General features: G+C 54.2%; 1 protein-coding gene across 5 annotated transcripts; it reads left to right on the top strand.

The window, feature by feature from the left end:
• Positions 1–256: 256 nt before the first annotated feature.
• Positions 257–11,007, top strand: SH2D2A (SH2 domain containing 2A). 5 transcript variants are annotated; one of them, XM_023554097.2, is made up of 9 exons: positions 258–1,017; positions 1,601–1,700; positions 2,752–2,936; positions 3,781–3,870; positions 4,057–4,225; positions 7,366–7,518; positions 7,714–8,013; positions 9,863–10,033; positions 10,623–10,736. In XM_023554097.2, exons 1-8 carry the CDS (start codon positions 1,007–1,009, stop codon positions 10,028–10,030), a joined length of 1,176 nt encoding a protein of 391 aa, XP_023409865.1. In that variant the 5' UTR covers positions 258–1,006; the 3' UTR covers positions 10,031–10,033; positions 10,623–10,736. The 5 variants fall into 5 exon arrangements, with proteins under 5 accessions (XP_023409864.1, XP_023409865.1, XP_023409861.1 ...); XM_023554093.2 differs by having other exon boundaries at positions 259–1,017; positions 1,540–1,700; XM_023554095.2 differs by having other exon boundaries at positions 259–1,017; positions 1,471–1,700.
• The last annotated feature ends 4,560 nt before the right edge of the window (positions 11,008–15,567 follow it).

Below are 15,567 nucleotides of genomic sequence, written 5' to 3'. Positions count from 1 at the left end.
CGCAACTTTAAGACATCAGAGTTGTTGATGTTATTAACAACGACGACTAACAGTGTTGTATTAATTACAACCTGCTTAGTTGGCAGTAAACCCTGGTTGTGCAGTGGTTAAGCACTTAGCTGTCAACTGAAAGGTCAGCACTTTGAACCCACCAGCCTCTCTGCGGGAGAAAGATGTGGCAGTCTGCTTCCGTAAAGATTATGGCCTTGGAAACCCTATTGGGCAGTTCCTGTCCTATAGGGTCATTGTGAGTCAGAATCGACTCCATGGCCATGGGTTATTTATTTATTTTTTCCAACTTAGAGGGAATTCTCCTTCCTTTTCTCCAGAGTTGCCTGGTTTTGCCCTAACCCAGCTCCATTATCTGCTCAAGGATGGAAGCCAGGTCCCCATCTCCCTACCCTCCACCCCTGCAGTTTTTGTAAGATCTCAAAAAGTTCTTCCAGAAGTCTGGCCCATTACCTTCCTGTCACAGCCCTGTCCTGCCCCTCCTCATGTGCACTCAGAGCACAATCCTGACTGTGAAACTTGAGGAGCCCCAGGCACCTCATAGATCTGATCCTTCTGAGGTTGACATCCCCATTCCCACTGCTCAGAACATACCACTAGGGGATTTACCAGTAAGAAAGCAGAAGCCCAGAGGGACAGAGATAGGGAGGTCCCAGCCTGGGGTGAGGGAGTAGAGAAAGAATCAGGAGAGATCAAGGTCAGATAGTAGTAAGAACTTCCCAACACCCAAACACAGAGTGACACCAATACGTGCCACCACCACCACCTTCAACTGCCTGGCTTCCGGGGGGAGGGACAACTGTCTTATGGCTTTCCATGACGTGGGTCCTCTGCTGGGGCTAAGGCTGTGGGTGAGGCGACACTTCCTGCCCCTTGGGGCCAGGGTGAGGGGAAAGATGAGTTGCTGAGTGTGCACACCTTTCCAGAACACAGACATACACCCTGTTCCGGGGGCTCCTTCTAAGGCTGCCCCCATGGAGTTCCCCTTGGCTCAGATATGTCCCCAAGGTAAGTGGAAAGTGTAAGAATGTGGGGGGCAGGAGACATTAGGACTTCCCTCATCACCCCTGTTGTCTCTCCTGGGCTCGAGCTCCCATTTCAGGGGTGAGGGCTCCCACCCCAAGCCAAAGATGGCAAGGCTGACTATCAGGGCACCCATGATTCCTCCTCCCTCTGGGGCTCCATGTTCACTCATCCCTGAGGACAAAGGTGATGGGGGTTTGCTGAGTGCTTCTTAGAGAGGAGGGAGCTGGGAGGAGAAAGGGGAATGCGAGATGGAGGACCCTGGGCCAGGAGAAATCTGCGTCCCTTATGGTGGAACTTCTGGGCCATCGGAAGGCCAGCTTAGTTCCCAGACCTTCCTTCCCCTGACAAGCACCCTCTAACTGCGTCAGCCCTTCAGGATCTCCTTGACTCCTTACTCCTCATCGCTGAGAAATCTTTCCCCTGGTCCCTTGCCAGAGGCATGCAGGGTCCTCTGAGCCTGGGGAGAGGAGTGAGAAACCCCAGCAGTCCTCTCTATGCTGACAGGGAGTCGCCAAGCCCCCAGCCCAACCTTCAGCACCTTTCTGCCCATGGACTTGACCCGCAGGAGCTGCCAGGACCTGGACCTGCTCCCGAGGCCCAGATCCCAGGCCCTGGAGGCTGAGGAGGCCCAGCTCAGCCCCAGGGCTTTGGCTATTGAGGTTCCGGTGAGTGGGAACTTGAGGGAATGCAGCCCTCCCCATCTGCTCCCACCCTCCCACAGATGAGGGCTTGCAGATGGGCAATGGGAAGACAGAGCAGGAGCCATCTGGAGCTGTGGATGACGGGGCTAGGGGAGCCGAGGGAGGTGAAGAAGAAAGGGAGAGGCCCCTTCATTGCCGAATTGCCCCCTGGCCCACACACTGCTCCTCTGGCCCTGGGAAGCTCAGGCTGAGTCCACAGGTTAACAGGTAACAGTACATTTGGACTCTCCCCCTAGCAGGTGCCCAATAAGCAGTCACCTGGGAGTCTATGTCCACGGCCTTCATTTGCCCTTTGCATCCCAGGTCTCCATCTCAATTCTCCTCACCCTCCCAGACCAGTTGCCATGGAGTCAATGCTGACTCCTAGCAACCACACGTCAGAGTAGAAATTGTACTCCATAGGGTTTCAATGGCTGCTTTTTCCTAAGTAAATCACCAGACTTTTCTTTCTGAGGTGCCTCCGGGTGGACTTGAACTTGTAACCTTTCAGTTAGCAGCTGAGTTCAATAAACATCTGCACCACCCTGAGACTCCCCTTACCCCTTAGTCATTAGGGAATCTTCCTTTGGACTCAGCTTCAATTCCCCCTACTGTCGGGGAGCACTCCCTCATCCCCGCCTCTGGGGTGTCTTGCACCATCTCCCTTCATCCCTCGGGCCAGGCAATGACCTCCAGTCTGTCTGGAAGCCCTTGGTACCTGTTTCATCCCCATCGAAGCACATTTTAACAGCTCACTGCTATTGGATGAAAGGCCCTTGTGCCCCAAAAGGAAGTGGAAGGACATTCCCTGGAAACCAAAACAGCTAGAGCTGAAGACAGGATTTAAGTGAGATCTTGGGAAGGGCTTTCTGGGCAAATACATTCTAAAACAGGCCATTGGTCTGGTGGGGGGAGCTTCCTCCCCATGCACAGGAGGGGCTGGGTATAGGGGTGAGAAGGTGGTGGCTGGTTTGGCGTTAGAGGAAAGCCTGCTAATCGTGGCTGCTTCTCCCTCCTTGGACTTTTCCCCTAGCAGGTGTCTGTCCAGGCCCGGGGGACTGCTTCCAATCCAGAAGGGGCTGGAAAGGCTGAGGAGGTGCCTGGGGAAGGAGGCCTGACCCTGCAGGCCGAGACCCGGGCTTGGTTCCAGAAGACCCAGGCACATTGGCTCCTGCAGCACGGGGCAGCCCCTGCCTGGTTCCATGGCTTCATTACCCGAAAGTGAGTCAGAGAGGAGGAAACAGGCCCAGAGAGGGGCAGGGGTCCCTTGCCAGTCAGGGCAGACTGAGACTATGACTCCCATCTCCCAATTCCTAGGCATCTCTCCCAGGGGAGATAATTAGAGAGAATCCAGTCCAGCTGCCTCTGTGCCTTGGTTTTCCCTCTCAGGCTCCATTATCCTCCTGTCTTTAAGGTCTCCATAACTGGGTTGCTCTTGGGTCGATTTTGACACATAGGGATCCTGTAGGGTAGAGTAGAACTGCCCCGTAGGGTTTCCAAGGAGCGGCTGGTGGATTCGAACTGCTGACCTTTTGGTTAGCAGCCGTAGCTCTTAACCACTGTGCCACCATATTTTCCATCTCTCTATCTCTTTCTCCATTTACTCCATCTTTGTCTCCGGCTCCTTGCAGCTCTCTCCTCTTTCTTCCCCATCTCCCCACCTTTTCCCTCTTCCTCTATTTCTCAGCCTCATAGCCCTTGTATCTCTTGCTTCACCTCCTCAGTTCAGTTTGGGACTTCTGATATCCAGAAGTCTAACTACCATTCCTGTTGCTGCAGCCTTAGCCCTTTCAGGCTGCACTTTCAGGATGAGGGTGAGCAGACCTGCAGCGCGGTGGGCCACCTGGCCTCCCGTGTCCTGAGTGGGACCCTGCCCCTGCTCACACCGCCAGTCCCTGCAGGGGAAGCACAGTGCTCGCATCCTCCTTCCCCATCTCCACCCTGGCCCTTTTCTAGCCACTTCAGCACACTAGGTTGGGGGATGGGCCCCCAGGAGCTCCGGGGACACGGGGCGAGGCCCGGAGGGTCATAGCAGGGTTCTGCCTCTTCTCTCCGCTACCCACAGGGAGGCCGAGAGACTGCTGGAGACCAAGCCTCAGGGATGCTTCTTGGTGCGGTTCAGCGAGAGCGCCGTGACCTTTGTGCTGACTTACAGGTGAGGGGCGGGGCCCCGCGCCGGGGGGCGGTGCTTCGTGCTGCAGACGGAGGGGCGGGGCTCTTCGCTCAGCCCCCGGGGGCGGAGGCTGGGAGACCCAGGCGCAGTGCGCACAGGGGTCGCGCCCCGCGCCGGTGGTCCCGGTCAGGGAAGAGAAGCGAGTCTGACCCCGAATGACACCCCCAGGAGCCGGGCTTGCTGCCGCCACTTCCTGCTGGCCCAGCTCCGGGACGGGCGCCACGTGGTGCTGGGCGAGGACAGTGCCCACGCGCGGCTGCAGGACCTGCTGCGACACTACACAACGTGCCCACTCAGCCCGTACGGGGAAAAGCTCACCGAGCCCTGCGAGCGCCAGGTACGCCCCCCGGACCCTGCCCCAAGACCCCAGGGACTCAGGCCAGCTCCCCCCTTCCCCACCCAGTCAGAGCCCAGGCCCGGGGACCGCAATACCAGCAGACCACCCAGCCATGCCTCCCTTGCCCATTCATCTCCTTGGCAAGCCCTTCGAGAAAGATGAGTGCTGAGGGAGGTGTTCTTGAGAGACCAGACCAGCCACACAAAGACAGGAGGGACCTGAGAGACCAGCTAGGCACACAGTTCTTCTAAATTAAATTTAGAGACATGTAATTGAGTGCCTACCATACACCAGGGGCTGGCAGGCCCCAGGAACTGAGCAGGGAACAAGACAAGCGGGTTTCAAACTCACGAAGCTAACTTTCCAGCAGTAATAGGAATCAAGTGTAGAGAGTGTGATGAGATGGGAAATAAGGGTGGGGTGTCATTTGGCTCACTTGGGGAACTCAGCCTGGGAGCATGGTGTCAGGGAGTGTCTCCCTGAGGAGTTTCATGCAGTTCTGAGGGGCACCAAGTGCTAGGTATTGTTCTGGATACAGGAAAATGACAATGAACAAAACCGACCCACATATTCCTGTCTTCATGGAGCTTACATTCTAGTGGAAGGACAACAAATAAATAAGATAGACAAGTAAATAAAACATATGTCAGGTGGTGATAAGTAAGACCTGTGAAGAAAAACCAAGCAGTGATAGGGAGTGACAAGGCTGGGCTATTTTACATGGGGATGTCTGGGAATGCCACTCTAGTAAGGGAACATTTGAATGGAGGCCTGAATGAAGTAAGGGAGGAAGCCACAGACAACAGGGGAAAGCAGTGCAGGCAGAGGGAACAGCAGAAACAAAGGCCCTGAGGTAAGAGGATGCTTGATGTGTTTGGCGAATAGTGAGAGCAGTAAGAAAACCAGCTGGGTGACTGAAGGATAGAGAGGTAGGAGGTGAGATCAGAGAGGCAAGAGGAGGAGATTCTGTAGGCTCCTGTAAGGATTTAGGATTTTATTCCAAATGAGATGAAATGGCACTGGAGAGTATGAGCTGAGGAAAGACATGGCCTGACAAGTTTGGGAGGGACAAGTATGACCAGATGGAGGCTACTATAATATTTCAGGTGAAATGATGATGGCTTGGACCAGAGTGATAGAGGTGGAGCTTTGAGGAGGGGTGGAATGCTGGATCTGTTTTGATGGTGAAGCTGACACATTTTTTCAGGAATGGGTGAGGTGTATGAAAGGATGGAGTTGTTATTCACCAGATGAGGAAGGCTGTAGGAGGAGCAAGTCTGCGGGGAGGGGAGATGAGGGGTTCAGTTTGCACAGTCTGAGATGTCCATTCAACTTCCAAATGGAGATGTCAAGTGGGGAGTTGGAATGTACAAGCCTGGACTTTGAGACAGAGGTCTGCGTTGGCAAGAAACATCTGGAAGCTAACATCATGATGATGAACTCTAAAGCCCCCAGGAAGGGTGAAATCACCCAGGGAGTGAGTATAGATAGAAAAGAAATGAAGACCAAGTCTCCAGAATTTCAGGTTTGCGGAAATGAGGAGGAACTCACAAAGGAAATTGAGAAGGAACAGCCCAGAGAAAGGAGTAAAACCGGGAGAGTATGAAGTTCCAGAAGCCAAGTGAAGAAAGTGAGTCAAGGAAGAGGGGCTGGCAATAGGTGTGGAATTGACCATTAGATTTAGCAAAGAGGAGGTCATTGGTAATCTTGACAAGAACAGTTTCATGGAGCTTGATTGGGGTCCCCATCAAGAAGTGAGGACAGTGCCTATGGGCAATTCTTTTGTGGAATTTTATGAGGAATAGGCGGGGACTAAAGATTCCCAAGCAGCAGAAACTAAGTATAGGAAAGCCTGGGGGTGAAGGGAGGCTAGCCAGAGCTCAGAGAGCTAAAGGGAGAATGGTGGGAAGCAGGAGGCTCTATGGCTCCAGCCATCCAGGATCTTGTAACTCATCCTCTCAGGAGGTTGGACTTTATCCTGGGGGCTGCAGGAAGACACTGAAGGATTGCTAGGGGAGCTTCTGTATGATCATTGCACCCACTGAGTGGGGAATGGGCTAGAGGGGCAAGAGAGGATGCAGGGGAGCAGTAGGAGGCCTGACCGGAGCGGTGGCTGTGGGCATGGGGAGGAGTGGGCAGATGTGAGAGGTGTTCAGGCAGTGGAAGGAGTGAGGCTTGTGCTTGATTAGATGTGGGGAGGGAGAGGGAGAGGCGACGGTGTCAAGGTTGACTCCCAAAGTGCTGTCTTAGCACCAGGGTGGAGATGCTAATTTAATCATAAAGGGAATGCTGAAAGAGGAGGGAGGGTTTGGACAGGAAAAAAGAACTCTGCTTTGAGCCCAGGAAGCCTGCAGTGCCTGTAGACCTCCAGATGGAGACATGCACGTGGTGTATTGCAGGAGCACGAGGAAAGCTCTGTGACCTTAACTTAAGCCCTATGACCTCAGTTTACCAGAGTAGTGGGCATGTGGAGAACATTCATGAACCTAGGGCTAAGTGCTGGGCTAAAAGCATACCTACTAGGGAAGTAAACTAAGGCTCTCCCGAGGCTATTACTCTGCCCTTAAAAAGTCTGGCTTATATCTCCATAAATTCTGCTTCTCCCGGGATCTCAGGGTAGACGCTTGGCTGCATGAGAGTCCACACAGGCTTGGATTTATGGGGTAAATATACAGCCTCATGGGCGCGCGCACACGCACGCGTACCTGTGCCCACAAAAACAGAGAAGGGGACAACTCCACTCAGACTCAGGCATCTGCAGAATAAACACAGGCACAGCTGTCACGGAGATCCATCTCCATGCTAAAGACTTCTAGAGCCTTGTTGCATTTTTACAACCACAGACGCAAATGGAGACTGGTCTAGCCCTGTGTTCCAGATGAAATTAAATTTAATGCTAGATATGACCTGTGGCCAGAGCTACCACCTCCACCCCCCTTTGCCCCTGCCTCCTTGCCCTCTCCATTTTCCCTTCCTAACGCAGGGAACCTAGCCCCCCAGCCCAAGCCAAAGTTCTGTGCCTCCCCCACTCTCATCCTCCACTTGAACCATTGGTCCACTTGGACCTCCATTTTGTCCTACTGGATCACCTGCCCCTATAACCCCCCACACCAAGTCCCTCAGGCCTTCTTCTTTCCCAGCAGACTCCTGAGCCCGCAGGACTTTCCTTGAGGACTGAAGGAACAGACTCTGGAAGCAAAATCCAGGACCCAACCCCCCACTATACTGCAGTCGTCAAACAGGGACAGGCCCCAGACCCACTGCAGAAAGAGGGGGCTGGGGAGTCAAAGGAGGTATTGAGATGGAGTGGCTAAGGGAGGATGTGGGGCCTGAGAGAGAGAGGGTGGGAACAAAAAGGAGGGTGAGGCTACGAGAGGGGGCAGGGCCTAAAGGGTGAGGAGACTCAAGCTGGGGTTTAGGCTCCAGCTTTGGCCCAGACTCAGTTGCTCTGACCCATTTCTCCTCCCTGGCCTCACCTTCTCTCCTAGCCCTCCCAGCCACCCAGGCCGAAGCCTCCCATCCCAGCCAGACCTCAGCAGTCCCCTGAAGTCTATGCAAGCCCCGCTCCGCGACCCCGCCTGGCCCCACCACGCAAGCCCTCCAATCCGATTTACCATGAGCCTGATGAGCCCATAGCCTTCTACGCCATGGGTTGGGGCAGCCCCGGGGAAGCCCCCAGCAACATTTATGCTGAGGTGGAGGTGCCCTCAAGGCGTGAGGGACCACAGTCCGTTGTGGGGCACCGGATCCTACAGAAATGCCGATCCAGGCCTGTCTCAGGAAACCAGGTAAATGGGGGTGCGGGGAAAGGTTAGACCACAGGAAGGAGTCCCTGAAAACTAGGTTGGGCAGGATAGAGATGGTGTTCCCATTGAAGCCTGGATCGGAGTGATGGTCAGACACCTGAGGGAAGATGGGAAGGACTTGTTGGTCCAGATGACCAGCATTATCCTCAACTTTTTTCCAGGCCCAGAGACTGCTCCCTTTCCTTCCCCCAGGTCACAGACCTGCCCCACCTTTGCCAAGCCCCCACCCCAACACTCCCTCTGCTTCTCCACATATCATCCTCTCCTACTTCACAGAGAAAGTAGAGGCCCCAGGAAGGCCCCACCATCTTCCCCACCACAGCCTGCATCCTGGTCTGTGTCCGTCTTGTCCATCAGATCCTCTTCAGCCCTGCCTGAGGCCCACCCCATTGTGTACCATGAATCTCGGTTCCATTCACCGTGACCTCCCCAGTCTGATCCTGCTCTGGCTCCCCTCTGCCTTCATGGCCCTAACTCCTGAAGAAGAAGAGTCCTTGGGGTCCTTGTGTTATCTCAGTGAGCTTAGAGGAGGGAACATGTGCACTCCCAGACTCCTTCAGCACACTCCCCTCCCCCTTGCACACCCCTCTTCAACCTTCCCCCCGACTCCACTGATCTGTTCGGTGATATGTTGTGTATGATACCCACTGTCCTTCCCACCCCCTTCCATTCCCTCTGCCACCCCCATCCTGCTCTCCTGGTTCCCCTCCTCAGCTCCTTGCCCACCCTCCCTCCCTACTGGCACCCAGGCTTCCTCCTCAACTCCTTATGACTTCTCACAACCACCCATACCCTGCCAACTACTGCCTTCCTTGAGCTGGTGTTGCCAGTCCATGTCTCATCCAGACTTCTCTCCAGGCTTCTGGTCAGCTCACTGGTGTCCCGCAGCCTCTCAAACTCAACACAGCCAACATTGCTCTCACCCTTTCCCCCCAGAACTGCTCCTCCCTTGTTTCCTGTCCTGACTGATAACTCTTCAGCCACCCAACTCTCCAAACCAGAATCCTCAGGCCTCCCTCTACATCTCCTCCCTCTTCATCCCCCCCATAAGCCATTAATTCTCCTGGGTCTCATCCTAAATATGTTTCTCCTTTCCCCAGTTCCGGTCCCAATCATCTCTCACCAGGACTTTCCCAAGAGCTTCTTAATTGGTCTCCTAACTACCAGCCGGTGACCTCTGATCTACTGTATCCCAAGGAAGGCAGAGTTGTCTTTCTAAAACAGCTGCCTGGCCCATGAGGCCCTCCATACATGGTGGTAGGGTTGGGTCTCACCCTCTCCAGCCTCACCGCCAGCTGCTCCCCTCCTCCCAGAACTATACGCATGGTTCCAAACACACCAAGTGGTTTCAAGCCTTCTAGGGTTTGCACACATCAGGCCTTTTGCCTATAGTAATTTCCTGCAAACTCACCCCCACCCCCCGCCCCCCACTGCCTGGCAACCTTCTAATCACCCTTGAAAACCAGCTTGCACTTCTCCTCTTCTGGAAAGACTTCCCTGACCTGACCACAGAGGCCATCACTGGGCTTTATACTCACCTGCCGTGTCACTTACCACCTGGGGCCCCATCTCCCCACCCTGCAGTAGAGTGTGAGCTCCCTGAGGGCAGGGGCTGGGACGCGACTCATCTGAAGCACCCAGTACAGTGCCTGGCACAGAGCAGGTGCTCAGGAAATGTTTGTTGAGTGAATGACTGAGAGGAGTCTAGACTCCCCTGTCTGCATAAAGGCCAAGATCTGTTCAGAATAGAAGTCTTGGCCCTTAAGGCTGCAGGTGAGCCTAAAGGCAGGGGGTGGAAGGTGTGACCTAGGGCTTGTCCTTATCTCTGCAGAATCCAGGTGGTCCACAGCTGCATTCTGAGAACTCTGTGGCTGGACAAGGCCCTCCCCTGCCTCACCAGCCCCCACCCCCCTGGGGACATACCCTCCCCCACAACCTTTCTAGACAGGTGCTCCAGGACCGAGGACAGGCATGGCTCCCCCTGGGACCTCCTCAGTAGCTGGTGAGTCTGAGCTAGGGGAGGATAACTTGGAATATCAGAGCCAGAGACCTTCACACTACCAGGGCCCCCTTGTCAGGAAATGTGGATGGAACAAACTGCAGGTGATCAAAGCTGGAAAGGACCTCAGGAATCATCTGTTGCAAGGATGGCAAAGAGGTGTCACCTTGCATGCCAACTCCAATCCATTGGTCCTGGCTGCCTAGAGTGCTGCACTGGAAAGGATGTGAAGGTCATATCTGAACTCAGCAGAAAAGAGCACCATGATTGATTAGTGATGTCTGCTGTGAATGAGGGAGGGAGGAGGAGCTGCAGCACGTTTGCCCTTAGGGTCAAGTCCCTCACTGTGCGTATAAGAAAATAAAGCCCAGAGAGGGAGAGTGACTTGGCCAAGGTCAAGGACTAGAACCCAGGCAAATTAATTTCCCTGTTTAGTGCTCCGTTCCTTACCCCACATCACTAACTCTTCATAGGAAACATCAGAGATTTCCTCAGATAGGAAACCTGACTGCTTTTCAGAGTTTTGCCACATGGGGGCCTGGACACTGGGTGCCCTCCTTTGGATCCCAGGCTTAGCTCTTTCTCCTGGCAGGTCTGGGTCCCCCAAAGAAGTCTGGAGGCCGGAGGAGCAAATGTGAGGTCCACTTCCTCTTCGGGACACACCCACTGGTTCCCTCTTGAGAGTCTCCAGGAATCCGATGGCCCAGTGCTTGGCAATCCTCTACGATGGTGAGGAAGTGGGCTAGGAGCGCCCTGCTGGCTCCTGCTGCCCTGGTTTCTCCTCCTGGAGTCTCATTTCCTTGGCCCTCTGAGCCTTTGAGGCTGGGCCCTGGTCCAATGCTGCTGTTGTCTGAGGAATGGTTTGGTGAGAACAGATGTTAGAACTTGTTTGTTGATCCTTCCCTGCCTAATAAATCATCACCAACCACCTCCCGCCTCAGGGGTGCAAGTCCTCCAGGCTTCTGTTTGTGTCTGGCTCTCTCTCCCTGTCTCTCTCCTGTTGTGAAAGGCAAGGAGTTGAACTGCCATTGCAGTGGGGAGAGAAGGACCTGGGGCTGAGAGGTACTTGAATGGGGGGGGCGGCGTGTCACAGGTCTGTGGACTGGGGGCTGGGAGACACCAAGGCAAGGGACACAGACATCACTGTGCACAGTATTCCTTCCCTAGCTGGGATGGGCTGGGCAGGTGGCAGGGCAGAGGGACACAGTAGAGAAGGAGGAACAGGGAGGGAAGCAGTTGAAGGGTGGCTCCTTGACCTCCTCTGTCAGCACAGGACTGGGGAAGGGGAGAGCACGTTATTAGCTGTGGGTGGGAGACCCTTGGCGGGTAGAGATTCCCCTGCAGTGACTCCAGGACTCTCTCTTATTTTCCCAGCCTCTTGAGCTTAGGCCCTTGGCCTCATTCAGGACCTCATTCCTTCCCCTGTCCCTCTGTGAGGCTTCCCCCGTCTCTGCCCTGACCCCTTCAGGGCCAGCCTTCTCTTCCAGTACAAAGCTGCATACACTGGGGCTCCAGCCACCTGGAAGAATCTGTCCTGTGTCTTATTTTTGTCTCAAACTGGGGGCTGTCTAAGGCCGGGCTGAGTCTGCCCCTGGGTAGTCCCCAGAGCTCAGAGCAGAGTGCCCCCCACCCCCGGCTCCCCAGCTGCCCAGGCCTGGGTGCTATGTGCTATCATTCCTACAAGAGTTTAGTCAGTGCCTGTCAGGGTCCTTCCTTCTGCTGAGGGAGCCCTGTACCTGCCCAAGGCACAAGAATCCTCCAGACCCTTCTCTCAAGCTGTGTTCCCTAAGCCTGGGCGCTGCCACACACCCCACCCCACCCCCAGCCTGGCCCAGGCGCCAGCTCCAGTGACTAGCAAATTCCCCTCCTTTCCACTCCAGTGCTAATCAGCTTAAAGAGAAATATGTTTGCTGAATCAACAGAGTTGGGGTTCCACTTCCTTCTGTTGGTCTAACTCCCTTCTGGGCCAGAGGAAACAGTGGCGGGGAGGGGGGCAGGTGGGTCACCCAAACCGAGGAGGAGGCTCAAAGGGCAAGAAAGGTCTCAGAGTAGACTCAGGGACTCACCCATGATTGAGTGCCTTAGAGAGCCCCCAGTTTGAGAGAAAAATAAGACACAAGATAGATTCTTCTAGGTGGCTAGAGCCCCAGCGTGCAGAGCTTTGCACTGGAAGAGAAGGCTGGCCATGAAGGGGTCAGGGCAGAGACAGGCGAAGCCTCACAGAGGAACAGGGGAAGGAACGGGGTCCTGACTGAGGCTAAGGATGGGGAGGATGGGGTGCAGAAAAGGAAGAGAGAGGCTTACTGTGCAGCAAGAGATAGATAGAAGTCAGAAAATAGAGGGGGTTTACTGAGACTTCGGAGTATGACAGACCCGGTGGGGGAGGGGGAAGAGGGTCACAAATAACTACAGCGGCCCACTTGGTGTTTGTGGAGGAGCAAAGGCAGCTAGAGAGAGGCAGAGCGGCCTTCTCCCTCCCTCCGAGCCTCAACACAGCCGGGGGCGGACACACCAAAGGGCTGGTGGGAGAATCCAGATGCTGGTACATCATCAGAAGGGCCCCAAGTCCCTGTTGTGGCGCTGGGCTAACTAGCTGGGCAACCTTTGGCAGGTGTCTTAGCCATCCAGTGCGGCCGTAACAGAAATACCACAAGTGGAAGACTTTCGCAAAGTGAAATTTATTCTCTCAGTCTAGGAGGCTAGAAGTCTGAATTCAGGGCACCAGCTCTGGAGGAAGGCTTTCTCTCTCTGCTGGCTCTGGGAAAGGTCCTTGTCATCCATCTCCCCAGGTCTAGGAGGTTCTCAGCACAGGGACCCTGGGTCCAAAAAGGACGTGCTATTCTCCTGGCTCTTGTTTCTTGGTGGTTTGAGGTCCCCATGTCTCTGCTCGCTTATCTCTTTTATATATCAAAAGAGATTGACTTAAGGTCCAACCTAATCTTGTAGATTGAGTCCTGCCTCATTAACATAACTATCTTTAATCCTGCCTCGCTAACATCATAGAAGTAGGATTTACAACGCAGGAAAATCACATCAGATGACAAAAATGGACAGTCACACAATATTGGGAATCATGGACTAGCCAAGTTGACACACACTTTTGGGGGACACAATTCAATCCATGACAGGAGGGAACCCTTTTTCTGTGTCACTGTTCCCCACATTCTTTATGAAATGGAGGTGATGCCTCATTATTTGGACACACAGCTGCCATTTGGAGCAGATGAGATCATGCAGGTGAAGAGCTTTGAAAAACATGGCTGCTGGGGCTAGAAGGGACTTCAGAGACCCCTTCTGACTGGTGTTTTGGTTTAACCAAAGAGGAAGCTGAGGTCTTGAGAAGGGAGGTGACAGATTTGGAGGCAGAGGCAGGCCCAGGGCCCAAATCTTATCCTCCCAATCCAGGGCTCCTCCTACCACAGGGTCCCTCCCGGGTAAAATGTCCCAGTCCTCTTGTAAGCTCCAGTTGCAGGCCCAGCCCAGGAGACCAGAGGTGGCAGAGCCCCCCTTCCCTCACAACTCTGGGCACCCTGCACCATCCTGCCGACTTCACTCTCAAGCTGAGGCCTGGGGCCTGCTGAAACTTCATGATGTGGGTGATTATGCTGAGTGGGTGGGTTGTTCTTCCCCGGCCAAAGCCGACCATGCCAGGAGCTGGAGAGCATTTTCAGCTGACTCAATTTTCACATGGTCGTTTCATCCCTCCTCCTGTGGCCTCCAGGCATGGCCTTCTTGGGCTCAGCCCACTCTCAGATCTGTAAAGAGACAGCCTCTCCCCCTACCAGAGCATGGAGAAGGCCTTGCTATGAGCACAGAGCACTGCTCCCATGGCAGGGCCAGCTTTTTCCTCCAGTTCCAGCCTCTTCAGCAGCATGGCCAGTCTGATGGCTGTTGCCTTTTTCCTGCTCAGCTAATACATTAGACTGCCTCAGTAAGATGATCCCTAACTCTGGCTTGGAGGTAGGGAGGTTTCCCGATTCCACAGCACATCACCCCCCAAGAACCCACTCAGAGTTGGGGGCCAGCCATCACTGAGGCCCCGCCCTGAGCTACCTCCTCTACTAGCCTAAGATCTTCTGTCCCCACCTGAAAGACAGCGAAGGCCAAAACCCCATTGCCATCGAGTCAATTCCGATTCATAGCGACGCTACAGGACGGAGCACTAATGCCCCCTTAGGGTTTCCAAGGCTGTAATCTTTACAGGAGGAAACTGCCACATCTTTCTCCCCTAGAGTGGCTGGTGGGTTTGAAGCACAGACTTTTTGGTTAGCAGCTGAGCACTTAACCACTGCACTACCAGGGCTCCTTTTGAAAGCTTGAGGGGGGTTGGTTATAAAGGACACACAGGAGCAGGCAGCAGTGTCCCAGCATCCTTACCACTTCCCTAGGCCCCATAGCACTTTAACCATTTCCTCAATATACTGTGTCTTCTTAGATAGTAAGGTCAGCACCCCAGCTAGTGTAAAGACCTACCTGGGGCCCCTCCCCAAGGCCCAGAGGCTTTGGGGCAGGAACTGAAAACACCCTAATTAAGTCAGCTTCACCACCTCCGGAGTTTCTGACCCCTGTGGACGGCAGCTTCCTCAGCTCTTGGTCCTGATCAGTGCAACTCTTCACACCTGAGCTTTGCCCCAGTCCCTCCAGCATCTTCCAGTGCTATCTGGATCCACTTCTACCAAAGTTTTGCCCCTTCCTCCTCTGCCCCTTGGCTGTTGTCGCTGTGCCAATTTTAGCCAAGTATCTCTCCTTATTCCTTCTTACCACTCCCTCATCTGTCTTCTCTTCCCTGTCTCAGAACTTGAGGCTGCTACCTCCAGGAAACAAACTACAACAACAACAACAAAACCAAACTCATTGCCATCAAGTCAATTCTGACTCATAATGACCCTATAGGACATCGTAGAACTGCCTCATAGGGTTTCCGAGGAGTGGCTAGTGGGTTCGAATGGCCCCCCTTTTGGCTAACCACTGAGCCACCAGGGCTCCTTCTCCAAATGATGTCTGTCCATTTTCCAGCCTGTCAGCATGTCTCTTGACCAGGAAATTCCAATTACCAAATAAAACGTCATCTTCGGTAGGACTAAAAACTGGCCGAAGATTACTTACAAAGAACCAAAGGAAGCGGGAGGCAGGAGGAACCTTAGGAGACGTTTGGCCTGACTCCACCCATTCCCAGAAGACACTGGGACTGTCTACACCCCAGCTCCTGTCTCCCAGCCCAGAGTACATCGGCTACTTCATGATGCCGCCCCTCAAGTGAGAAGGTTGAATTGTTCACTCCCTGGGGTGTGGCAACTCGGGGAAGGGCTGTATCAATAACATAGTGGATACAGGGAAGAAAGCCTTTGTTTGACTCATTGGGATCTCAAAACTCTTTGGCACTGGTGAGCCTACCTCACCACCTGAGGCAGGTGTCAGTCCTGAGCCCCGTGCATGTGTGCGGTGGTGAGTCGTGGTGGCGGTGATGCTCCTTGCTGAGGACTGGCTGGATGTACCAATTTGGACAGCTGCAGCCCCAGTGTCCCTGTGGGATGCAG

Source organism: Loxodonta africana, chromosome 3 (genome assembly GCF_030014295.1).
Source record: "Loxodonta africana isolate mLoxAfr1 chromosome 3, mLoxAfr1.hap2, whole genome shotgun sequence".
Lineage (NCBI taxonomy): Eukaryota > Metazoa > Chordata > Mammalia > Proboscidea > Elephantidae > Loxodonta > Loxodonta africana.
This window is presented reverse-complemented; position numbering and strand designations above follow the sequence as displayed.

Coding starts and splice junctions, on each gene's coding strand:
- SH2D2A (XM_023554093.2), top strand. CDS start 984: ATGGAGTTCCCCTTGGCTCAGATATGTCCCCAAG. Junction 1,701..2,751: donor CTTTGGCTATTGAGGTTCCG/GTGAGTGGGAAC, acceptor TTCCCCTAGCAG/GTGTCTGTCCAGGCCCGGGG. Junction 8,014..9,862: donor GGCCTGTCTCAGGAAACCAG/GTAAATGGGGGT, acceptor TTATCTCTGCAG/AATCCAGGTGGTCCACAGCT.